The 26,791-nt window shown below is 46.2% G+C and overlaps 1 protein-coding gene across 4 annotated transcripts; it reads right to left on the minus strand.

Annotated features, from left to right (window-relative positions):
* Positions 1-14,400: 14,400 nt before the first annotated feature.
* EBP (EBP cholestenol delta-isomerase) lies at positions 14,401-25,846 on the minus strand. 4 transcript variants are annotated; one of them, XM_060183652.1, is made up of 5 exons: positions 25,729-25,846; positions 23,108-23,429; positions 17,981-18,017; positions 17,700-17,830; positions 14,401-14,892 (listed from the first exon to the last, which is right to left on the minus strand). In XM_060183652.1, exons 1-5 carry the CDS (start codon positions 25,819-25,821, stop codon positions 14,669-14,671), a joined length of 807 nt encoding a protein of 268 aa, XP_060039635.1. In that variant the 5' UTR covers positions 25,822-25,846; the 3' UTR covers positions 14,401-14,668. The 4 variants fall into 4 exon arrangements, with proteins under 4 accessions (XP_060039635.1, XP_007529449.2, XP_016046448.1 ...); XM_007529387.3 differs by having other exon boundaries at positions 23,108-23,478; positions 25,729-25,821; XM_016190962.2 differs by having other exon boundaries at positions 23,108-23,478; positions 25,733-25,819.
* Between the last annotated feature and the right edge of the window lie 945 nt (positions 25,847-26,791).

Genomic DNA, 26,791 nt, shown 5'->3' on the forward strand with positions numbered 1-26,791 from the left:
CCTCATACCACCATAAACCAGAGTTGAGCAGTGCTCTGGTGTATCTCTCTCTCTCTCTCTGCATCTCTCTCAAAAACAAAATAAATAAAATAGTAAAAACAAATAAATAAATTTTACCAGAACACTATTTAGTTCTGGTTTATGGTGGTGCAGGGTTTGAACCTGGAACTCTGGAGCCTCAGGCATGTGAATTTCTTTGCATAACCAATGCTTTCCCCCTACCCAATAAATAAATAATGTTGTTAAAATGTTTAAAATGTCACTCCTGCTGAGATAGTATAGTGGCTATGCAAAGAGACTCACAAATAGATTTTTAAACAGATTTTATTTATTTATTGGTGAGAAAGATAGGAGGAAAGAGAGAAAGAACCAGACATCACTCTGATACTTGTGCTGTCGGGGCTTGAACTCAGGACCTCACGCTTGAGAGTCAAGGGCTTTATCCACTGCGCCACCTCCCGGACCACCACAAATAGATTTTAAGATAGGGAAAGAATTCCCCTGGATAGTGTGCTGTTCTGTCATGCATGTGACTCAGGTTTGAGCCTGGCCCCCACTGTACTGGAAGAAACTTTGGTGCTGTGGTCTCTTTCTTTCTTTTTATTATTATTTTTTATTATCTTTATTTATTTGATAGAGACAGCCAGAAATCAAGAGGGTAGGGGAAACAGAGAGTGAGAAAGAGACACCTGCAGCCCTGCTTCAGCGCTCGTAAACTTTCACCCTGCCGGTGGGGAGCCCGGGGCTCAAACTTGGCAAGCTTGTAACATGTGCATTCAAACAGGTCCACCACCACCCAGCCTCCAGTGCTGGGATCTCTTTTCATCCCTCCTTCTATCTCTGTCTCTCACTGAATAAGTTAACATGGTTGGTGAAAGCCCAGCAATGACAAAATATGTCTCTAAGTCTTGAGGGAGTTTTTTTTTTTTTCTCTTTTCTTTCTTTTTTTATTTTTCCTATTGCCAGCACCCTGCTGGGGCTATATGTCTGTGCTAGTCCATGATTCCAGAGGCCTTCCTACTCCCTTTTTGTCTCTGTTTTCTGGATAGATAGGGAGAGCCAGACAAAGAAAACAAATATAGAACAGAAAGACTTCAGTACCAGTGAAGGTTATCTTTTGCATGGTTCGCTCCCATGGGGTGGCCAGGGACTCACATATAGCAAAGTGTGTGCTCTACCAGATGCAACATCTCTCAGACCCTTCCTCTGAGGAAGTTTATGGCAAAAAAAGGACCTTTTCCTCACATCATTGTACACCAACCATATGGTTTCAGACAAAATGATAGCCCTCACAAAGATGTGTGTGTGTGGCAGGGGATGGGGGGTTTCAGCTAGGGTTTCACTACTTCAGATAAACTATTTATTTACATGACAGAGAGGAAGAAGAAGGAAAAAAAAAAGCAGAGCATCACTTTGACACATGCAATGCTGGCGACAAAACTCAGGATGTTGTGCAACTAAGTTCAACTCTCTAGTGACTGAGCCACCTCCCAGGTCACCTGGGCCAATTTTTAAAAAATATTTATTTATACCTGGGTCAATTTTAATATATATATATATATATATATATTCCCTTTTGTTGCCCTTGTTTTTTTATTGTTGTAGTTATTATTGTTGTTGTTGATGTCGGATAGGACAGAGAGAAATGGAGAGAGGAGGGGTAGACAGAGAGGGGGAGAGAAAGACAGACACCTGCAGACCTGCTTCACCACCTGTGAAGCGACTCCCCTGCAGGTGGGGCTCAAACCGGGATCCTTATGCCGGTCCTTGTGCTTTGCACCAAGTGCACTTAACCCGCTGTGCTACTGCCCGACTCCCCAATTTAAAAAAAAATATTTATTTATGTTCCCTTTTGTTGCCCTTGTTATTTAACACTGTTGTGGTTATTACTGTTGTTATTGATGTCGTTGTTGTTAGATAGAACAGAGAGAAATGGAGAGAGGAGGGGAAGACAGAGAGGAGGAGAGAAAGACAGACACCTGCAGACCTGCTTCACCGCTTGTGAAGCGACTCCCCTGTAGGTGGAGTGCCGGGGGCTCGAACCCGGGGATCCTTACGCCGGTCCTTGTGCTTTGCACCCAATTTTTTTCTTAACATAGAGAGACAATGCGGGGGGGGGGGCGGTAAGTAGATAGCATAATAGTTATGCAAAGAGACTGTCATGACTGAGGCTCCAAAGTCTCAGGTTCAGTTCCCCCCACCACCCCGCCCGCACCATCATCAGCAAGAGAGACAATGACAAGGTGGGGTAGAGAACATAATGGTTTTGCAGAGATCATCATGCCTGCGGCTCCGGAGTCCCGAATTCAATCCTACACCACAACATTACAACATTGTCGTAAGCTATAATTGAGCGGTGTCCTGGTTTAAAACAAAACAAATGAAAAACAATGTGGGGGGGGCACCACTCATCAAAGCTTTCTCCAGTATGCTGGGGACCAGGCTCAAACCTGGCTTGAATCCATAACAAAACAGTGCGCTGTCCAAGTGAGTTGTCTTATCATCCCATAAATGTACTGTTTCAACAAATATTTTTTATTTGTTAATGAGAGAGAGAGAGAAGTGGGGAGTTGGGGACGACACCAATACATCAATCTGGCAACTGCAATGTGGGGAACTGAGTTCAGGACCTCGTCCTTGAGAGACTCCCACTGTACCATAATTGGAAATTTTCTTATTTTTTAATATGTATTTATTTATTTATTCATACACTTTTGTTGCCCTTGTTTTATTGTTGTAGTTTTTATTGATATAGTCATTGTTGGATAGAACAGAGAGAAATGGAGAGAGGAGGGGAAGACAGAGAGGGGGAGGGAAAGATAGATACCTGCAGACCTGCTTCACTGCCTGTGAAGCGACTCCCCTGAAGGTGGGAAGCCGGGGGCTCGAACCGAGATCCTTAGGCCAGTCCTTGTACTTCATACAATGTGCACTTAACCCGCTGCATCACCGCCCAGATCCCTTCTTTTTTTTTTTTTTTTTTTAGGATTTTATTTATTTATTAATGAGAAACATAGGAGGAGAGAGAAAGAGCCAGACATCACTCTGGTACATGTGCTGCTTGGGATTGAACTCAGGACCTCATGCTTGAGAGTCTGATGCTTTTATCCACTGCACCACCTCCTGGGCCACCTTATTTTATATATATATATATATTTTTTTTTTTTCACTTGGAATATTACTGGGGCTTGATACCTGTATGATGACCCCACCACTCCTGGTAGACTTGCCTTCCTTTTAAAGAAATATTTGATTTTTTTAATTTAAATTTTTTTTAAGAAAGGATAAATTAACAAAACCATAGGGTAGGAGGGGTACAACTCCACACAATTCACACCACCCAATCTCCATATCCCATCCCCTCCCCTGATAGCTTTCCCATTCTCTATCCCTCTGGGAACATGGACCCAGGGTCGTTGTGGGTTGCAGAAGGTGGAAGGTCTGGCTTCTGTAATTGCTTCCCCGCTGAACATGGACGTTGACTGGTCGGTCCATACTCCCAGTCTGCCTCTCTCTTTCCCTAGTAGGGTGGGTGTCTGGGGAAGCGGAGCTCCAGGACACATTGGTGGGGTCTTCAGTCCAGGGAAGCCTGGCCGGCATCCTGATGGCATCTGGAACCTGGTGACTGAAGAGAGTTAACATACAAAGCCAAACAAATTGTTGAGCAATCATGGACCCAAAGGTTGGAATAGTGGAGAGGAAGTGTCAGGGGGGTACTCACTGCAAACTCTAGTGTACTTCTGCTTTCAGGTATATATTTTTGAACCCTAAGACAGCAGGAACCTCACATCTCCACTATAGAGCCTATATTTCCCCCAGTCCTGGAACCTTAGGATAGGGCCCACTTTCCCGCATGCCTCTCCCAGTCCATATCAAATAATACTGCATCTGCCGACCGCAACCTAATCAACGCAGCGGTTGCCACCTCAACATGCTTCAGCTCAGACTGTGTCCAGAGACTTCATGTGTGGAATGACAACCCTTCAGCTTCATCACTCGGGTGAGACCTTTCCTTTCATAGCATTCTCTAATTCCATCCCAGGTGGTTCACTTTCTAACAAAGTCCCAAAACCTAGATATAGACCAGGTTCTGTGAGAGAGAGTATATGTTCACATGTATCCATAAACTAGTGCAAAAATATTTGATTTTTTAGAGAGACACAGAGGGAGGGAGAGAGAGAGAGAGAAACACTAGAGCACTGCTCAGTTCTGGCTTATGGTGGTGCGAGGGGTTGAACAGAAGCAACCAGTGGCCTTAGTCTATAAGACACAGCTATATATAAATAATGTCAAAATACATAAATTGTGGTGATGTGTATGATACAGCAAATCCTAACAAAGGGATTTTCAAACCCTATTGCCAAATAATTTGATTACAGCTATTACTATCTATTGCCTTTGCCTTCTTAAACCCTAAGATAGCAGGAACCTCCCACCTCTATAGAGCCTATATTTCCCCCAGTCCTGAAACGTCTAGGGTGGGGCTCACTCTCCTGCATGTTTCTCTCAATTCATACCAACTAATATTGCATCTGTTGATCTCAACATAATCAACTTAACAAGTACCAACTCAGCAAGCTTCGACTTCAGACTGTGTTCAGAGATGTCAGGTGTGCAATGTCAACCCTTTAGCCTCATTACTCAGGTGAGACCTTTCCTTTCATAGGATTCTCTAATTCCATTTCAGGTGGTGGTTCCTTTCCTAACAAAGTCCCAAAACCTAGATATAGACCAGGTCCCGCCTACGGCCATACCACCCTGAACATGCCCGATCTCGTAAGATATAGACCAGGTCCCTTGATATAGGGCGTATGTTCACATGTATCCATAAATTAGGGCAAAATATATGCCTGAAAGCAAAAGTGCACGATAGTTGGCAGTAAGTCAGTATATGCAGCAAGCAAGTAGAAAGACCTAAAAAGACACCATAAAGTTCCTAATGAAATAGTGTCTACTTAGACTTAGATCCCCTCCTCACCTACTTCCTATTACACTTCCCTCACTCACTCCAAAGATTACCTTATCAAAGTGAGGACTACAAAAGCTGAATAAGGGCAAGAGACTAGTATACTTTAACGATGACTCTTTAGTCACTATCAGGCCACCCCATCAGCTCTGGCCATAGTTGGGGAGTCCTGAGATCCCCAAACCTCGAATAAATCCCTTTCTCCATTGTTACTGGTCATCTCTATCAGGAACAATAGACCCCTCTGTGGGCCCCCATAGGTCCTTGCCCTCAACATGGATCACCAACGGTAGAGAATGTTCCATCCTCCGAAGGGAGGCTGGACAACATACTCTGTCTTCCACCTGAGAAAGATGGGTTCTGAAATTGAAGCAGCTTGGAAAGTTCCTACTCATGACCACAGAATGGGAGCTCAGATCTATAAGGATGCAGAAGTCACATAGGCTCCTAAGCTGAATATGGGGTCCAGATCCGGTCAAACTGATGGGGTCTACAGTCAAGAATATTTATAAACCTTCCCCATATTTGGGAGCTATTCTCTTCCCTAATCCAGCTTTGTGGTCCTTTTTCCAGCCATGACATCACATCATTTCCCCAGACAACAACTTGGGTCCACCTGCATATCAGATGTTAGGCTCAGGAAAACAAAAACAAAAACAAAAACAAAACACTAGTATAGTCATGGGCCCTTTGGAATATAACTAAAATAAGCCTACTAGCTATCTACAAAAAGGAGACCCCCAAATCTTCATCTGCACTATTCCAGCCTTTAGGTTCATAATTAGTCAACAATTTGTTTGGCTTTATATGTTAACTCTTCTTTCAGCCACCAGGCTCCAGATGCTACCATGATGCCACCCGGACTTCCCTGGAAAGAAGACCCCACCAAAGTATCCTGAAGCTCCCCTTCCCCAGAGCCCCGCCCCACCAGGGAAAGAGAGAGACAGGCTGGGAGTATAGATCGACCTGTCAATGCCCATGTTCAGTGGGGAAGCTATTATAGAAGCCAGACCTTCCACCTTCTGCATCCCATAATGACCCTGGGTCCATACTCCTAGAGGGATAAAGAATAGGAAAGCTATCAGGGGAGGGGATGGGATGGGGAGTTCTGGTGGTGAGAATTGTGTGGAGTTGTACCCCTCCTATCCTATGGTTTCTGTCAGTGTTTCCTTTTTATAAATAAAAATTATATATATATATATATATATATATATATATATATATATATATATATATTGTTGAGAGAGAGAAAGAAACACCAGAGCACTGCTGAGCTCTGGCTTATGGTGGTGCAGGGGACTGAATCTGCAACTTTTAGAGCTTCAGGCATGAGAGTCTGTTTGCATAACTATTATGCTATCTCCCCGGCCTCCTTTTTCTTTTTTCTAGAGCACTGCTCAGCTCTGGCTTAAGGTGGTGTGGGGAATTAAACCCAGGGCCTTGTTGTTTTAGGCATGTAAGTCTATTTGTATAACCGGGATCCTTCCACTGGTCCCCACGCTTTGCTCCATGTGCGCTTAGCCCGCTGCGCTACCGCCCGACCGCCTTGTCTTTCTTTTCTCTTCTTTTCTTAACCCCCTTCTATCTTACTAGAGCACTGCTCAGCTCTAATTTATGATGATGGTACCAGGGATTGAATGCCATTTTCCAGAACCACTATACTAACTCCCTAACCCTCTCCCTTTTTTTTTCCTGAGGGAGAGATAGAGATAGAGAGAGACCTGCAGCACTGCTCCACTACTCATGCAGCTTCCCCTGTAGATAGAGAGAAGAGGCTTGATCTTCACACATGATGATGTGAGCCCTCTGCTGGGTGATCCAGCACCCAACCCCAAACGATTTTAAAAAAAATTTTAAAAATATTACCTTTATCTATTAATTGTATAGAGACAGTCAGAAATTGAGAGAGAAGGGGTAGATAGAAAGGAAGAGAGACAGAGACACCTGCAGCCCTGTTTCACCACTGGTGAAGCTTTTCCCCTGCAGGTGGGGACCAGGGGCTTGAAGGTAGGTCCTTGTACATTGTAACATGTGTGAAAACCCGCAGCTGTATTTTGCTGTCTTCTAAAAGGATCCATTTGCCTTGATATCACTATTTAAAATAGATATTTCCGGGGGTCGGGAGGTAGTGCAGTGGGTTAAGTGCACATGGTGCAAAGCGCAAGGACTGGCATAAGGATCCCGGTTTGAGCCCCTGGCTCCCCACCTACAGGGGAGTCGCTTCACAGGCAGTGAAGCAGGTCTGCAGGTGTCTTTCTCTCCCCCTCTCTGATAAAAACAAGGGCAACAACTGTGGTCTGGGAGGTGGCACAGTGGGTAAAGCATTGAATTCTCAACCATAGAGTCCCGAGTTTGATCCCCAGCAGCACATGTACCAGAGTGATGTCTGGTTCTTTCTCTCCTCCTGTCTTTCTCATGAATAAATAAATAATTTTATTTTATTTTTAAATTAAATTAATTTTAATTTTTGTTAGAGAGATGCAGAGAGACACAGAGAGAGAAACACCAGAGCACTGCTCAGCTCTGGTTTACGGTGGTGCGGGGGATTGAACCTGGGATTTAGGAGTCTCAGGTATGAAAGTCTGTTTGCATAACCATTATGCTATCTACCCCTGCCCAGTTAAGTTTTTTTTTTTTAATATAGAGACAGGGACCAGGTGGTGGCGCACCTGGTTGAGCACACATGTGACAATGCCCAAGGACTCGTGTTCGAGCCCCCAATCCCCACCTGCAGGAGGAAAGCTTTGAGTGGTGAAGCAATGTTGCAAGTGTCTGTCTCTCTGTCTCTCCCTCTCTATCACCCCCTTCCCTCTAGATTTCTGGCTGTTTTATCCATTATGCTGTCTCCCCCGCCCAAATAAATAAATTCTTAAAAAAAAAAAAGGGCATCAAAAAGTGGAAAAAATAGCCTCCAGGAGTAGTGGATTTGTGGTGCAGGCACCGAGCACCAGCAATAACCCTGGAGGTAAAAATAACATAGAATAAAATAATTTTAAAAAAGTCTCAGAAAAAATAATAAAAACACAAATAAATTAATTAAAAAGGGATGAGGGTAGATAGCATACTTGCTATGCAAAGAGACTCTCATGCCTGAGGCTTCAAAATTCCAGGTTCAGTTCCCTACACCACCATAAATCAGAGTTGAGCAGCGCCCTGGGGAAGGGGTGGGGGTGGGGGTGGGGGGAGAAAAAAAGCAAGAAGGGCCAGCAGAATAGTTCACCTAGACAAGTGTGCTGCTTTGGCATGCAAGTGACCCAGGCTTGAAACTGGCCCCTCCTGCAGGGGCAGAGTGAACAATGCTGCACACACATTACCGTGCACAAGGGCTCAGGTTCAATTCCCTACTTGCAGGGGGGAAGCTTCATGAGTGGTGAAGCAGCACTGCAGGCAACTCTGTTTTTTAAATTGTTTTCTTGACTATTATTTCTTTGTCTGTCTATATATTTATCTACCTACCCATCTTAACCTTTTGCCCAGTTTTTCCTATGATCCTGCCTTCTCTTCCTTTTTCTTTTTTTATATTGTTGTTGTAATTATTGATGTCGTCGTTGTTGGATAGGACAGAGAGAAATGGAGAGAGGAGGGGAAGACAGAGAGGGGGAGAGAAAGACACCTACAGACCTACTTCACCACCTGTGAAGTGACTCCCCTGCATTGGGGAGCCAGAGGCTGGAACCGGGATCCCTACGCCGGTCCTGGCGCTTTGCGCAACCTGCGCTTAACCTGCTGTGCCACTGCCAGACTCCCAAATAGATATTTATTTAAAGAAGAGGAGGAGGAGGTGGAAGAAAGAAAAGAACAACGGTCAAGAAAGCCATTGGGGGTCGGGTGGTAGCGCAGTGGGTTAAGCGCCCGTGGAGCAAAGTGCGGGACCGGCAGAAGGATCCCGGTTCGAGCCCTAGACCCCTACCTGCAGGGGAGTCGCTTCACAGGCAGTGAAGTAGGTCTGCAGGTGTCTGTCTTTCTCTCCCCCTCTCTGTCTTCCCCTCCTCTCTCCATTTTTCTCTTTCCTATCCAACAACAACGACAACAATAGCCACGATAATAATAACCATAACAGTGATAAAACAACCAGGCTAACAGGGGAAAAATGGCCTCCAGGAGCAGTGGATTCGTGGTGCAGGCACCGAGCCCCAGCAATAACCCTGGAGACAACAAACAAACAAACAAACAAACAAAAAAAGAAAGAAAGAAAGCCATTAAACTTGTTTTCAGTAAGTGATAAGCTAAATGATTGAGGAGAAACATAAACGTCCCTCTTGAAGGCCCTGGAGGTAGCATAATGGGTAAAGCATTGGACTCTCAACCATGAAGTCCTGAGTTCAATCCCTGGCATCACATGTGCCAGGGTGATGTTCTGGTTCTCTCTGTGATTATTAATTGATAACTTTAAACAAAGATATGTCCAGATTTGACCTGGATAAAGAGATATCCAACCCCCCTTTTGTTCTTTTTGTTTTAACCAGAACATGATTCAGCTCTGGTTTATGGTGATGCTGGGGACTGAACCCATGGCTTCAGAAACTCAATCAGGAACATCTTTTTGCACAGCCATTATGCTATCTCCCCTGCCAATGAGATCTCTCTCTCTCTCTCTCTCTCTCTCTCACCAGAGCACTAATCAGCTCTGGTTTATGGTGGTGTGGGGGATTGAACCTGAGACTTTGGAATCTCAGGCATGAGAGTCTCTTTGCATAACCATTATACTATCTACCGCAGACATTTCTCAATAGTAACTATACTGTAGGTGTAAACTGAAGCTCTGCTCTATACTGGCCACCAGGGGGCAGTCTGCAGGCATATGCAGCATTGCGGTTCAGGTTTTGCCAGCTCCTCAAAGTTCCCTGAGTTTTATTTGCTTTATGACTGAAGGGGGCAGCAAGATGAATGACAGTCTGTGGGCTGGAAAATTGGAGTCGGTGGGGAGATAAGGGGTGATCTATGAGGTAGTGGGAGTCTGTGTTAGAATGTGGGGTGAGTAGGGATAATTGGTGGAGTCATTGGTGACCTGTGCACTGAGTGAGAGGGGTCTGTGATAAGATTCAGCAGATCACATATGGGAAGTTCAAAGGATAGGTGGCCTGGGCCTGGGCTGTAGCTCATTTGGTAGAGAGGTCATGTTACCATGCACTAGGATTCTGGTTCAAACCCCCAGTCCCCAAGTGCAGGGGGAAAGCTTCACAAGTGGTGAAGCTGCCTGAAGGTTTCTCTTTCTCTTGACCTCACCCTCTTACATCTCAATTTCTTTTTGTCTCTACCAGAAATAAAATAGTTTTTCTAAAATAAGGGTGACCGGATAAAGGAATTAGTGGATGAAGGATAAGGCGCCTATGACTGAAGCACTCAACTTTCATACCCAAGGTTCCTGGTTCCTGGTTCGATTCCTGGCACTGTATATACCAGAGTAATACTCTGGTTTCTTTTTTTTTTTTTTTTTTTTCCTCCTCCAGGGTTATTGCTGGGCTCGGTGCCTGCACCATGAATCCACCGCTCCTGGAGGCCATTCCCCCCCTTTTGTTGCCCTTGTTGTAGCTTCGTTGTGGTTATTACTATTGCCCTTGTTGAATTTGTTGTTGGATAGGACAGAGAGAAATGGAGAGAGGAGGGGAAGACAGAGAGGGGGAGAGAAAGATAGACACCTGCAGACCTGCTTCACCGCCTGTGAAGCAACTCCCCTGCAGGTGGGGAGCCGGGGGCTCGAACCGGGATTCTTACGCCGGTCCCTGCTCTTTGCGCCACATGCGCTTAACCCACTGCGCCACCGCCCGACCCCCATACTCTGGTTTCTCTGTGTTACATTTCACGTGAAATTTTCTCTCTCTCTCTCTTCATATATATATAAATATTCAGAGCACTGCTCAGCTCTGGCTTATGATAGTGCTGGGGGATTCAACCTGGGACCTCAAACCTTCAGGCATGAAAGTCTTCTTGCAGAAACATTGTGCTATCTCCCTTAAATATCATTTTAAAATTATTATTTATTTATTATTGGATATAAGAGAAATTGAAGGGGGAGACGCAGAGCGAGAGAGACACCTGCAGCCCTACTCCACCACTTGTGAAGTTTTCCCCCTGCAGGTGGGGACCAGGGGCTTGAACCTGTGTCCTTGCACACTGTAATTTGTGCGCTTAGCCAGTGGCGCCACCGCCTGGCCCCTCAAGTAAATTTTTAAAAATGTATTTATTTTGGATCGAGAGAGAAATTGAGGTGAAAGGGAATAAATAGAGGAAGACAGGTACCTGCAACACTGTTTCACCACTCATGAAGTTTCCTCCAGGGGGCAAGGGTTTGAGCCCATATCCTTGTACACTGTAATGCCTGTGCTCACTACCCAGCCCCATAAATACATTGAAAACATTTATTGTTTTTATTTACTTATTAGATAAAGACAGCCAGAAATTAAAAGGAAAGGGGGTGATAGAGATGGAGAGAGAGACAGAGAAACACCTGCAACACTCAGAAAGCTTTCCTTGTGCAGATGGGGACCGGGGGCTCAAACCCAGGTCCTTGCACGTTGTGACGTGTGCACTCAACCAAGTGCGAGTTATTTATTTATGAGAGAGAATCAGAGCATCACTCTGGCGCATGAAATGCTAATGATTTATCTCAGAATCTCATGTTGGAGAGTGCAACACTCTCTTCACTCCACCACCTCCTAAGCCAAAATAAGATAGCTCACTTGGATAGCAGGGTGAGTTTATCATGTACAGGTGATTTTATCCTGTTCAAGCCTGGTTCCCACTGCAGTGAAGGAAGCATCTGTGTTGTGGTGTCTCTGTCTCTATCTGAAACAGTCAGTCTGAAGTGGGGAAATCTCAGTGAGGGGAAAAAATAAAGCCTATGAGAGAGATCAAGAGACAGCTCTTGGGGCCAGGTGGTTAAACACATGCACTACAGTGTGCAAAGACCAGGGTTCAAGCCCCTGGGGGTGGGGAAGCTTCACTAGTGGTGAAGTAGAGCTGCAGGTGTCTCTCGCTCTTTATTTCCCCCTCCCCTCTCAATCTGCAGATCCTTGCGCTTTGCACCACATGCGCTTAACCCGCTGCGCTACCGCCCGACTCCCAAGATTTATTTATTTCTGAGAGAGATCTAGAGCAAGTACACATGTGATTCAGACAGCATACTCTAAATCTGAGTGCTTTATCCACTGAGCTAACTACCTGGTCATTTTATTTTGAACCAGACCACTGCTCAGTTCTGGATTATAGTGGTTCTGGGGATGGAACCTGCGACTTCAAAACCTAAGGCATGAAAATCTTCAGCATGGGGCCGGGTGGTGGCGCACCTCGTTGAGCGCACATGTTGCAGTGCACAAGGACCCGGGTTCGAGCCCCCGGTCCCCACCTGCAGATGGAAAGCTTTGCAAGTGGTGAAGCAGGGCTGCAGGTGTCTCTCTGTCTCTCTCCATCTCTATCTGCCCTACCCTCTCGATTTCTGACTGTCTCTATCCAATAAATAAAGATAATTTAAAAAATTAAAAAAAAAAAAGAAAATCTTCGGCAGAACCATTATGCTATCTCCCTGGCCTTCTGTTTCTATCTTAAAATTAAAAACAAACAAATATGTGGTCTGGGAGGTGGCGCAATGATAAGGCTTTGGATTCTCAAGCATGAAGCCCTGAGTTCGATCCCTGGCAGCACATGTACCAGAGTGATGTCTGGTTCTTTCTCTCTCCTGTCTTTCTCATTAATAAATAAATAAAATCTAAATAAAAATAAAAACAAACAAACAAATAAATAAAATAAGAGGCTAGGGGAGTCGGGCTGTAGCGCAGCGGGTTAAGCGCAGGTGGTGCAAAGTGCAAGGACAGGTGTAAGGATCCTGGTTCAAGCCCCCATCTCCTCACCTGCAGGGGAGTCACTTCACAAGCGGTGAAGCAGGTCTGCAGGTGTCTATCTTTCTCTCCCCCTCTCTGTCTCCCCCTCCTCTCTCCATTTCTCTTTGTCCTATCCAACAACAACGACATCAATGATGACTACAACAATGAAACAGCAAGGGCAACAAAAAGGAATAAATAATAAAAAAATATTTAAAAAAAAATAAGAAGCTAGCTGGCGGTGCACCTGGTTAAGCACACACACTACAGTGTGCAAGGACCCAGGTTCAAACTCCTGGTCCCCACCTGCAGGGGGAAAGCTTCACAAGTGGTGAAGTAGAGCTACAAGTATCTCTCTCTCCTCACCTCTCAATTTCTCTGTCTCTATCCAGTAATAAATAATTAATTTAAAGAAAACCTAAAAACTGAAATAAAAACCAGAGACATCAGCAACGAAAGAGAGTCCACAGTGAGTGGTGGAAGCACACAGGTGCAAAGCCCAGCATGCCAAGAAAAAATAAAGAAGACTATGGCGTAACTGATATAGGATCTGATGGAGAAAGGGATGGAGTGGGCGTCACCTGCTGTGTCACATGATGCAGGCTCTGTGGGGCAGTCTGTGGTGGGGTGGGAGGGGATTCAGAGATGGGTGACAAGGTGGGTTAAAAAGATAAAAGTGGAGGGGAGATAGCATAATGGTTACGTAAACAGACTCTCATGCCTGAGGCTCCAGAGTCACAGGTTCAGTTCCCCTCACCACCATAAGTCAGAGCTGAGCTGGTTAAAAAAAAAAAAAAAAAAAAAACCTTTTTGTGGTCCAGGAGGTGGCACAATGGATAAAGCATCAGACTCTTAAGCAAGAGGTCCTGAGTTCAATCCCCGGCAGCACATGTGCCAGAGTGATGCCTGGTTCTTTCTCTCTCTCCTCTTATCTTTCTCATGAATAAACAAAATCTTTAAAAAAATAAAAAGATAAAAGTATTGGGGGTCGGGCGGTAGTGCAGCTGGTTAAGCACAGAGGACGCAAAGCACAAGGACCAGTGTAAGGATCCTGGTTCGAGCCCCTGGCTCCCCACCTGCAGGGAAATCGCTTCATAGGCGGTGAAGCAGGTCTGCAGGTGTCTATCTCTCTCTCCTCCTCTCTGTCTTCTTCATCTCCTCTCTCCATTTCTCTCTGTCCTATCCAACAACGACGACATCAACAACAACTAATAACTACAGCAATAAAAAAGAACAAGGGCAACAAAAGGGAATAAATAAATACATTTTTTAAAATGTTAAAAAAAAGTATTGATGGAGCCTGGGAGGTGATGTACCCCGTAAAGTGCACGTGATTATACATAAGGACCTGCGTCCAAGCCCCGATCCCCAGCCACCTGTGGGCTCTGTCCCTCTCTAGCTTTCTGTTTTACTGTCTTATGGAAAGGGAAAAAAAAAGCCAGTCCCAGAGATAATCCTGGTGGCAAAACCAAAGAACCCTCCAAGTCTACGTGATACTGGGGAATGCCTACAGTTGCGAGAATGGCTTTACAGGAGACAAGTGAATGCCGATGGCCTCTGTGGGTTCAGTCCTGGGCCATCTCTGGAGTTAGTCAACAAGCACTATGTCAGTCAGTGTTAAGAATCAAGATCTTTTATTTCCTGAAGTTAAAAATCGGCACCGTCATGGGCCTCCTGGGTTTACTTGTGCCTCTGTCAGAATGTCTGCAGACGGCAAGCAGCTAACATAATTCCTTTCTTCCCTCTGCCTTTGGTTCTTTCATGCCTGGTTACTTGTCTGATTTTCAGAACCCGATTTGGCTTTGTCCTTCTGACCTGTGGGGATAGGACTGGCCTCTTGTGACCGTCCTTAGCTGTCAGTGGGCAAACCTAGCCCTACTGCTTCTTAGTTGTGTTTCTTCTTGGCTTTGGAGGTTCTGGCATCCACTGTGCTCTGGGCACGAGCCAGATGCTTCACTGAGTCAATCACGTGGACTCCGGGCACCACCAACCAAATGCCATTCAGGAAGACAAAGTAAAACCAGAAATACAGTGGGTGGTCCATCTCCCCATGCTGGAACCCATGGAGATACTCTGTCATGAAGTAGAGGCAATCCCCATAGATCTGTCCTGTATATAGAAAGGGGGAAAAAAAAAGTGAAGGAAGGAAATCTGTGAGGAGGAAGAGGCCTTCAAAATCATCATCCAAAGGTTTAGGTCCCAGACACTCTCCCCCACCTGTTCCCCAATTCAGAGAGCTACAAGCTCTAAAAACTGAAATCTAAGAGTTAAAAGTCTGAGAGATGGAGGGTGGGGTGGGGATAGATAGTATAATGCTTATGCAAAGAGACTCTCATGCCTGAGGCTCCAAAGTCTCAGGTTCAATCCCCTGTACCACCAGAAGCCAGAGTTAAGCAGTGCTCTGGTAAAAAAAAAAAAAGTAATAATAATAATAATAAAGTTAAAAAGGCAGAGGCCAGGTGGTGGCACACCAGGTTAAGCACACACATTACAGTGTGGAAGGACCAGGTTCAAGCACCTGCAGGGGGAAAGCTTTACAAGTGGTGAAGCAGGGCTGCAGGAGTCTGTCTCTTTCCCTCTCAATTTCTCTGTCTCTATCCAATTATAAATAAATAAAAATATAGTGTCTGAGACACGGAGCCGGTAGATGGTGCACCCAATAGAGCATGGGTATTACTATGTGTGAGGACCTGGGTTCAAGTCCTGGGCTACCACTCAGGATCCTATGGGGGAAAGTATCACAAGCACCATGTCTTTTCCTCAACTGGAAAAAAAGGGGGGGGGGGAGAAAAATCTGAGAGAATTCTAGAAATCACAACGCTAAGTGGCTGAGGGGCTGTGGGACAGCCTATTGATTTCTGCAAAAGTCTTCCCTGCCTGAGACTCCAAGATCCCAGGTTCAATCCCCAGCACCACCATAAGCCAGAGCTGAGCAGTGCTCTGGTCTTTCTCTCTGTATCTCTCTCTCTCTCTCTTTTATGCTCAAAGAAAAATTATTTTAAAAAAAGACTTTAAAAAGAAAGCTGAGAGTTATGGAACTTGAAAGAGTCGCATTTCTTTCTCTTATTAATGAGAAAGATCAAAGGAGAGAGAGAAAGAACCAGTCATCACTCTGGTAAATGTGCTGCTAGGAATTGAACTCAGGACCTCATGCTTGAGAGGCCACCGCACCATCTCCCGGACCATAGAAGAGTCATATTTTTAGAGAGTTTCTTTTCTGTTCCCTCCCACAACCAGGGTTATTTCTGGGGCTTGTTGCCTGCATGATGACTCCACTGCTCCTGGTGGCGTTTTGTTTTTCTTTGCTAGAGGCTGGGACAGGGTTGGGAAGCCAGCATAATAGTTCATGCTGGGAGTCAGGCAGGAGCGCAGCGCACTTGGCGCAAAGCGCAAGGACCAGCGTCAAGATCCCGGTTCCAGGCCCCGGCTCCCCACCTGCAGGGGAGTCCCTCCACACACAGTGAAGCAGGTCTGTAGGTGTCTTTCTTTCCCCTTCTCTGTCTTCCCCATCTCTCTCCATTTCTCTCTGTTTTATCTAACAACGACGCCATCAATAACAACAACAATAAAAAGACAACAAGGGCAACAAAAGGGAAAATAAAATAAATTAAATTAAATTAATTAAAAAAAAACTCATGCCTGAGGCTCTGAGGTCCCAGGTTCAATCCCAGCACCATCAATAGTCAGAATTGAGTATGTTGGGAGTTGGGCAATAGCGCAGCGGGTTAAGCACAGGTGGCGCAATGCGCAAGCATCAGCGGAAGGATCTCAGTTCAAGCCACCAGGCAGGGGAATCCATTCACAAGTGGTGAAGCAGGTCTGCAGGTGTCTCTCTTTTTCTCCCTCTGTCTTCCCCTCCTCTCTCCATTTCTCTCTGTACTATCCAACAACAATGACATCAATAAAACAACAAGGGCAACAAAAGGGAATAAATAAACATTAAAAAAAAGAATTGAGTGTGTTCTGGTTAAAAAAAAAAGATGGGGGAGGAAGAGAGAGAGAGACACACACACACACCTACAGCATTCCTACACAGCTTATGAAGTCTGCCCTGAGCAGGTGGGAGCTAGAGGCTTGAACCTGGGTCCTTACCATGGTAGCATGTATGCTCTGTGGCCCCCACATTTCCAGACCTTAAGGAAGCTCAAGATCCTAGATTTCTTTCTTTCTTGTCTCCCCCCGGCCCCTAGCATTTTCCAGCTCTGGCTTATGGTAATGCTAGGGACTGAACCTGGGACCACAGAGTCTCAGGTGTGAGAATCTTTTGTGGAACCATTATGCGGTCTCCCTACCTGATTCCAGTACTAAAGAGGACATGCAATGTGGGAACACAAGAGGACTGACTTTCAGTTTAAGAGAGCTAAGGGTCTTGAATCTGGAGGAGCTGGGGTCACCGCAAATCACCAGGGGCTTATGTAGGAGGCAGAAAAAAGAGAAATTGGGGCTGGGTGGTGGCACACCTGGTTGAGCGCACATGTTATAATGCACAAGTGTCTCTCAGCTCTCTTTCTTCCTTTCTATCTCCCCCTTCCCTCTCAATTTCAAGTTGTCTGTATCTAGTAAATAAATAAAGATAGTAAAAGACTCTGGGGTGAGTTGTGGTGGTGGGGAAGAGTACAGGTCCAAAAAGGATCACAGAGGACCTAGTGGGGGTTGTACTGTTATGTGGAAAACTGAGAAATGTTATGCATGTACAAACTATTGTATTTACTGTTGAATGCAAAACAGTAATCCCTCAATAAAGAAATTTTTATAAAAGATAATAAAAATTAAAAGAGAGAGAGAGAGAGAAGACACACCTGCCCCACTTGAGAACTCAGCCCTGGGTGGGCACTATTCAGAGATCCCATCCAGCCATTGGGGACACCACGCCCCACAGCAACCCCCCTTAGTGCCCATGTAGGTCCTTATCTCACCCGCTGAGACCACGAGCTGTAGCACAAAGCGGAGAGGCTGCTGCCTGATGAAGGCGATCACTATCCACATGGAGAGAGGGCCCCAGAGACAAGCCGTGAGGGTCTCCATGCTCACTATGAAGCTGTCACTCCTGAGGGAGAGAGGAAGGATGGGGTGGGGAGGGACACGATGACACTGGCATCACTGTGCGCCACCCATAGAGTGGCCCCTTAAGCAAACCCCCTGCTTCGCCACCACCCCAAGCCAATGCTGGTCTCCCTTGCTAGAGTGAGATACTTACAAGATATAGCGGCTGTCTCCCTTGGCATACTCTTTCCCTGGAAGGCAAGAGACACATGTGACAGAGAAAGACAAGAGGGACAGAAAAGAGGAACCCAGTCTTGGGAGAGCCCACAGTTCATGGTAGAAGGCAGACTTTTGATCTTCCCCACACACCTTAGTTTCCTCATCTATGAAATGGAATAGTTCTTTGGTGTCTAGTATCTCTCTCTCTCTCTCTCTCTCACACACACACACACACACACACACACACACACACACACACCACCCCCTTCCTCTCAATTTCCGGCTGTTTCTAGCCAATAAATAAAGGTATTAATTTTTTAAATAGTTTTTTCCTTTTGTTGCCCTTGTTTATCATCGTTGTTGTGATGGTTGTTACTGCTGTTGTTTGTTGTTGTTGGATAGGACAGAGAGAAATTGAGAGAGCAGGGGAAGACAGAGTGGGGAGAGAAAGACAGACACCTGGGGAATCGGGCGGTAGCGCGCAGGCGGCGCAAAGTGCAAGGAACTGTGTAAGGATCCCGGTTCCAGCCCCAGGCTCCCCACCTGCAGCGGAGTCGCTTTCCAGTGGGTGAAGCAGGTTTGCAGGTCTTTCTCTCCCCTTCTCTCTCCATTTCTATCCTATACAACAATGATGTCATCAATAACAACAATAATAACAATAAAAAACCCAGATAGACACCTGCAGGCCTGTTTCACCGCTGTGACGTGACTCCCCTGCAGGTGGGGAGCTGGGGGCTCAAACAAGGATCCTTACGCCGGTCCTTGTGCTTCACACCATGTGTGCTTAACCTGCTGCACCACCGCCTGGCTCCCTATTTTTTTTTTAAAGAATAATCTATAGGGGTCAAATAGTAACACACCCAGTTGAGTGCACAAATTATCAAGTGCAAGGATCCAGGTTCAAGCCCGTGGTCCCCACCTGCAGGGGGGAAGCATCACAAGTAGTGAAGCAGTGTTCACAGTGTGAGGTAAAAGACTTTCCTGCCTGAGGGTCTAAGATTCTGATGTCCCAGGTTCAGGCCCTGGCACCACTATCAGCCAGAGTTGAGCAGTGTTTTGGTTTAGAGAGAAAGTGAGAGAGAGAGAGAGAAAAGGAGGGAGAGAGGCTGGGTGGTGGCGCACCCAGTTGAGCACACATGTTACCATGCATGAGGACCCAGGTTCAAGGCTCCAGTCCCCACCTGCAAGGGGGAAGCTTTAGGAGTGGGGAAGCCGGGCTGCAGATGACTCTCCGTCAATCATCGTCATTATTATTGTTGTTGTTGTTGCTGTCATCGTTGGTGGATAGGACAGAGACAATTGGAGAGAGAAGGGGAAGACAGAGAGGGGGAGAGACAGACACCTGCAGCCCTGCTTCACCGCCTATGAAGTGACCCCCCTACAGTTAGGGGGCCCGGGGGCTGGAACCAGGATCCCTGAGCCGGTCCTTGCGCTTCGAGCCATGTGCGCTTAACCCATTGTGCTACCGCCCGACCCCCGATTTCTTTCTGTCTCTATTTAATAATGAAAATAAGTAAATAAATCAGGGCTGGGCAGTGGCACTCTCAGTTGAATGCACACATTGTTAGTATGTGCCAGTATCCAAGTGCAAGCCCCTGGACCTCACCTGCAGGAGGGAAACTTCACTAGCAGTGAAATAATGTTGCAGATCTTTCTTCTCCCTTGCCCCTCTACCTCCTCCCTTCAATTTCTCAAATAAAAGAAAACGAGGAGAAAAGAAAAAGGAAGAAAAAATGGCTGTGGGGAGCAGTGGACTGCTACAGCCACCCAGCCCCAGTGATAATCCTGGTGGCAATAAAATAATAACAATAAAAAAGAGGATTGGAGAGCAAACATAATGCTATGCAAAAAGATTCTCATTCCCGAGAGTTCCAGGTTCCATCCCTCGCACCACCATAAGCCAAAGCTGAGCAGTGCTCTAGTGTCTGTCTGCCTCTGTATCTCTCTCATTTTCATAAATAAAACATTAAGAAAAGAAAGAAGGAAAGAAAGAAAAGGGTGGGAGAGATAGCATAATGGTTATGAAAACAGACTCTAACACCTTAGGCTCCAAGGTTCCAGGTTCAGTCTTCCACACTACCATCGACCAGAACATGGCTCTGGCATTAAGAAAAAAAAAAAGTGCCAAACCAGAAAAAAAAATACAAAAACATATTACCAATATGCATTAGAGGGACTAAATAAGAAACATCTAGCCATACCAAGTATATGGCAAGGATGTGGAAGAGCTAGAATTCTATGCACCATTGCTGCAAATTGACAATGGTGCAGCCATTTTTAAAAAAATTATTTAATTTTTTTTGCCTCCAGGGTTATCGCTGGGGCTTGGTGCCTACACTACGAATCCACTGCTCCTGGAGACCATTTTCCCCGTTTTTGTTGCCCTTGTTGTTGTTGGATAGGACAGAGAGAAATGGAGAGAGGAGGGGAAGACAGAGAGGAGGAGAGAAAGATAGACACCTGCAGACCTGCTTCACCACTTGAGAAGTGGCCGCCTACAGGTGGGGAAGCGACCCCCAACAGGTGGGGAGCCGGGGGCTCGAACCCGGATCCTCACACCGGTTCTTGCACTTTGCGCCATGTGCGCTTAACCCTCTGTGCTACTGCCCAGCTCCCCATTTTTTTTTTTTTTAACCAGAGCACTGCTCAGCTCTGGCTTAGGGTGGTGCAGGGGATTGAACCTGGGACTTCAGAGTCTCAGGCATTAGAGTCTCTTTGCATAACCATTATGCTATCTACCCCTGCCCACCGTTTTTTTTTTTTTTTACTACTAGAGCACCACTCAGCTATGGTTTATAGTCGTGCAGGGAATTAAACCTGGGACCGCTGAGCCTCAGGCATCAGAGTCTCTTGGCATAATGATTACGCTATCTCTCCTGCCCTGGTGTAGTCAATTAAAAAAATTTTGGCACCTTTTCACAAAGTTAAAAACACACCTACCACATGAGTCATTCATTCCATTCCTCCATAATTATCCAAGAGAAACAAAGACAGACCATATAAAGACTTGTGCAAGAGTACTTAAAGCAATTTCATTACAAGAGCCAAAAGAAGGGCGGGGGTAGATAGCATAATGGTTATGCAAAGAGACTCTCATGCCTATAGCTCTGAAGTCACAGGTTCAGTCCCCTGCACCACCATAAACCAGAGCTGATCAGTGCTCTGGTTAAAAAAAAGAAGAAATATTTTTTAGGGGGCTGGGTGGTGGTACACTGGGTTAAGTGCACATAGTATGAAGCACAAGAACCTAGAGTAAAAAAACAAAAAAAGGAAAAAAAATGGCTGCAGGAGCAGTGGATTGAAGTGGAGGCACTAAGCCCCAGTGGTAACCTTGGAGGCAAAAAAAAAAAAAAAAAAAGTACTGCTTATAGCAAAACTAGGTCAAGGACATAACATAGTGGTCGTACAAAAAGACCTTCATTCTGAAGCTCCAAAGCCCCAGGTTCAGTTCCCAGCACTGTCATAAGCCAGAGCTGAGTAGTGCTCTGGTTAAAAAAATAATAATTGTGGTCCGGGAGGTGGCGCAATAGATAAAGCACTGGATTCTCAAGCATGAGTTCCTGAGTTCAATCCCTGGTGGCACATGTGCCAGAGTGATATCTGGTTCTTTCTCTTTCTCCTCCTACCTTTCTCATTAATAAATAAACCAAATCTTTACAAAAATAATAATTTTAAAAATTAAGAGAACTGATAGTAAATATGGCATCCACTATCTGGCCACTCAAATTGAGATCCCAGGTTCAATTCCCAGCAATGCACATGCCGGAGTGATACTCTGACTCATTATCTCTCTCTCTCTCTCTAATTTATTTTAAATATACATCTATTTGTTATTGGCTAGAGACAGAGATAAGTTGAGAGGGGAGGGGGAGACAGAGAGGGAGAGACACCTGCAGCCCTGCTTCACCACTGGTGAAGCTTTCCCCCTGCAGGTGGGGCTAGGGGCTTGAATCTGGGTTCTTGCACATTGTAATGTGTGCACTTAACCTGGTGCACCCCAGCTTGGCCCTCTCTGACTCATTCACTCTCTCTCTTCCCTCCCTTTCTCCTTTGTCCCTCCCTCACTCCCTCCCATAAGTAAATAGCAATACATGCCTTATATGTACTTTTATTCCTCTTTTCCAACTGAGCAAACCAAGGCTGAAGTGTGTAATCTATGTGTAAATAAACCCTGGAAGGAAAGACCAGTAATGATTAATGGTAGTTAATAATTGGAGGAATTTGGTGGTGAGAAGGTATATTTACATTGCCTGCCTCTTAACTGGTACTGGTCAGTTTTTTTTGCATAGGTAACAAGTCAAAGAAATCAATGGGAGGACTACAACAAGGGCCACAAAAGGGAATTAAAAAAAAAAAAAGAAATCAATGGAAGGAAGGGGCTGGGTGGTGGCACACTTGGCTGAGCACAAATATTATTACAGTGCACAAGGACCTGGGTTCAATCCCCTAGTCCCCACCTGCGGGGGAGGGGGATTTCACTACTTGTGAAGCTGTGCTGCAGGTCTCTCTCTCTGTCTCTCCCTCTCTCCTCTCTATGTGCCCTTTCCTTCTCAATTTCTCTCTCTCTATCCAATAAATAAATAAGTAATTTTTTATAAATACTTTTATTTACTTATTATTGGATAGAGACAGAGAAATTGAGAGGGGAGGAGAAATAAGGAGGGAAAGAGACAGAGAGATACCTATAGCCCTGCTTCCCCATGTGTGAAGCTTTCCCCCTGCAGGTGGGGACCAGGGGTTTGGAGCTGGGTCCTTGCAAATTGCAACATGGGCGCTGTACTCTGTAATGCTTATCCAGATGTGCCACTGCTTGGCCACAAGTAAGTAAATTTTTTAAAATAATAAAATACATCAATCTTTAAAAAAAAAAAAAAAAGACCAGGAAACAGCATAGTGGTTATTCAAAAAGACTTTCATGCTTGAAGCACCAAAGGCCCCCCAGGTCCAGTCTCCAGCACCACCGTAAACCAGAGCTGAGCAGTGGCCTGGTAAAACAAAAAGTAAAGAAAAGAAAAAAAGAAAAGAGAGAAATGGAAGGAGAGTCAATGATAGGGTAAACACTGAAGCTAATCCCCATCCAGAAAGTTCCCTCCCACCATACAGCAAAGAACTCGGGACTCACAGAGTTGGGACAAGAAGGCTTGGTCTCCAAGAAGCACCTTGTGGAAGAGGGCAAACCAACCCTCAATCACCAAGTGGATGAACGCACACACTGCAAACCAGCACAAGGACAGTCGCCGCCAAGTCCCAAGTGGAGTGACAGCAGTACGACCCGTCAGCAGCCATGTGGTGACAAGTAAGATGCTTGTGGAGGAGAAGAGGGCAGCCAGGACATGCGAAGTGGGGTAGTCGTTGGGCACAAAGTTGTCCAGCCTTAGGTGTCGAGGCCAGTATGGGTGCCAGGGGCCAGGATTGATGGTCATGTCTTTGTGGACTGGTGGCGGCTGCATGTGGAGGAATGATGGAGAAGAGACAAACGGGGAGCAGAGGCACCTGGACAAACAGAAGGAACAGAATAGGAGCAAGTCCCAGCTAAACCCATATTGTTTCTATCTCAAGATAACGCAAATGGACTGATCTGGTCTATTCATAGACTGTACTGAATTGGGTGAAAAGGAACTGAGGTTGGCAGGCGGTGGTGCACACATTACCATGCGTGAGGGATCCAGGTTCGAGCCTGTAACCCCTACATGCAGGGGTGAGATTTCAGGAGTTGTGAAGAAGTCTGTAGGTCTTTCTCTCTCTCTGTGTTTTACTTGCCTCCAGAGTAATTGCTGGGGCTCAGTGCTTGGTAGCCATCCCCCCCCGATTTTATTGGATAGGACAAAGAGAAATTGAGAGGGGAGGGGGAGATAGAAAGATACACACTCAGGGCTGGGCGGTAGCACAGCGGGTGAAGTGCACATGGTGCAAAGCGGCAAGGACTGGGGAAAAGATCCCAGTTCGAGCCCCCCTCCCCCATCTGCAGAGGGGTCACTTCATAAGCGGTGAAGCAGGTCTGCAGGTGTCTACCTTTCTCTTCCCCTCTGTCTCCCTTCCTCTCTCGATTTCTCTCTGTCCTATCCAACAACATCAATGGCAACAGTAACAATAACAACAACAAGGGTAACAGAAAAATGGGGGGGGGAAATGGCTTCCAGAAAGAGTGCATTTGTAGTGCAGGCACTGAGCCCCAGCAATAACCTTGGAGGCAAAAAAAAAAAAAAAGAAAGAAAGAAAGAAAGAAAGAAAAAAGATAGATACTCACAGGCCTGTCTCACTGCTTGTGAAGTGTCCCCTCTGCAGGGGCTTGAACCTGGGTCCTTGCTCATAGTACTATGGGCACCTAACCCAGCGCCCTCCTCTCACTCTTTCTTCTTCTCAATATCAGTTCTATCAAATAAAAATAATCAATAATAGGTGGACCAGGTGGTAGCACACTTGAAGTGCACACATTACGGTGTGCAAGGATGCAGGTTCAAGCCCCAGCAATATAAACTTGGTGGCAATAAAAACAAGCAAACCAAGAATTGAGCTCAGGGCTGGAGATGTAGCTCACTTAAACAGTGAGTTGCTTTGCTGTGTGTTTGACCCAGGTTCAAGCCCTGCCCCCACTACATCAAAGGGAACTCTTGTGCTGTGGTCTCTTTCACTCTGTCTATATCTCTCCCCCTTTCTCTTTCGATTTTGCTTTTGATAGGAATGAGAGAAATTGAGAGAGGAGGGGATACAGAGGGAGAGAGAAAGACAGACACTTGTAGACCTGTTTCACCGCTGGTGAAGCCCCTCACCCCCGCAGGTGGGAGCAGGTGCTCGAACCCGGGTCTGTGCTTGCTAATGTGTGCACTTAATCGGGTGCGCCACCGCTTGTCTTCCCCCCCCCTTTTTTTTTCTTTCTGTCTATATCTTGAAAAAGAGAGAAAGAATTGAGTCGAAGCCTGGAAGGTGGCACAGTGGATAACTAAGTGGACTCTCAAGAATGAGGTTCGTATTGCAGGTGCCAGAGTGATGGTCTGGTTCTTGCTCTTCTTTCTTGCTCATAAACAAATCAATAATTAAGGACACGACTATCGGGCCACAGAAAAGTTGAACGCATGCTCCCATCCTCTGGGAGTCATGCACCACAATGTGGTTGACATAGTAAGCAGACCTGTTCCAGCCCACTGGGAGTGGAATGGGGGTGGGTTGTGTCACAATTTCATGTGCAAACCCGGAACTCAGGCTTGGTCTCTGCCCTCAAAGGTTAAAGTCTACCGAGGCAGCTACTGGAAGAAGGCAAGGTCCCCGCCCTTCGGGCCAGGTCTTATCGCGGGGATGATGGGGGTTGGAGGAAGGCTGGTTAGTCGTTGAGTGTTCAGCTGACAACAACTCTTGCTTATTCCTCGCCATCCTGGAAAGCACAGGACAGAGGACATCATTAAAAAAAAAAGCCCATCTGCAGCATGATCCTGCATTTTGGCGTCGGGAAAGCCAGAGCTGCAGGGTGAGACGACAGCAAGCAATCAAGAGGAACCAGTGGAAGGGGTAGACTGGCGGCAGCGGGACGCCTAAGAGGAAGCCGCGGCTCAAATCCGGAGCCCGCCAATCAGAGACAGGACCCTGGGGTCGGGCTGCCCAATGGGGCGAGTCCCCTGCGGGTCAGTCCAGGCGACCGCGCGGTAGACTGGGGGAGGCTGGTGGGGTGTGGCTTGTGAGCAGATGGAAAGAGAGAAAGAGAGAGGGGACTCCGCGGTGGAGGGGGGACAGGCCTGGCAGAGAACTCACCCACCCGCGTGGTCGCCGAGGCCAGGCGCACTGGTCCCCGATGCTCTCTAACCGGTCTGGCTGACCTGCTAGCTGCTGTAGTTTACATTTCATAGGCTCGATGCCCGATGGGGTGGACCAATGGGCAAGCTTGGGAGGGTGGCCGGTGTCTCCTCCGACCAATAGGAACCCTCCCCTGCTCCGCAGGCTACACCCCCGCGCGTGGTGCCATCCTCGCTGTTGGCTGAGAAGGAGTCAGGAGTCCTGGTTTAGTCAATTCGTCTTTAGGGTGTTCCTCCTCCTCCACTTCCTCCTCTTCCTCCACGTCCACCTCTTCCTCTCTCGCCATTGAATCAGCGTTGTCTTCTGCTGCCCCTGGCTTTGTAGAGAGAGACTGGACCCTCTCACCTCTACCCTTAGATCAACCTTAACTTGTAAAGCAACACAGCATTAGCAGCTCAATCGCATCCTGTATCCTGTTCCCCCCCACCCACGCCTCTCCCTCAGAGCTCCTTCCTTGGTCCTAATAGGGGCTCTCATCTCCACCTCTTCTGTGCCAACTTGAAAATGTCCATCACAAATCTCATCTTATAAGCCAATGGGCACCCAGACTGAAAGATCGGTCCTAGTGCAGAGTCAATATCAGATCAGAACCTCACGACCTTGGTCTTAAGTATCTATAAATGCCCACCTTCAATGGTATTGCTTTTCCTTTCTTTCCTTTTAATTTTTAAAATTTTCTTTCTTTATTGGATACAGACAGCCAGAAATCGAGAGAAGGAAGATGTACAGAGGGAGAGAAACAACAGAGACCCCTTCAGCATTGCTTCACAACTCCCAAAGCTTTTGCCCAGCGGGGGTGGGGGGAGGCGGGCACTTGAACCCGAGTTTTTGCACATTGTAACATATGCGCTCAGCCAGGTGTTTTATCACCCGGATTCTTGGTATTGCTTTGCATTCTGTCTCAATCACAATGGTTACAATGGATCCGCTTGGACTGGGGAAATAGTATACTGGTTCTTTAAAGAGACGTTCATACCTGAGGTTCTGAGTTCCCAGGTCCACCAGAAGCCAGAGATGAGCA

This window comes from Erinaceus europaeus, chromosome X (genome assembly GCF_950295315.1).
Source record: "Erinaceus europaeus chromosome X, mEriEur2.1, whole genome shotgun sequence".
NCBI classification, from domain to species: domain Eukaryota; kingdom Metazoa; phylum Chordata; class Mammalia; order Eulipotyphla; family Erinaceidae; genus Erinaceus; species Erinaceus europaeus.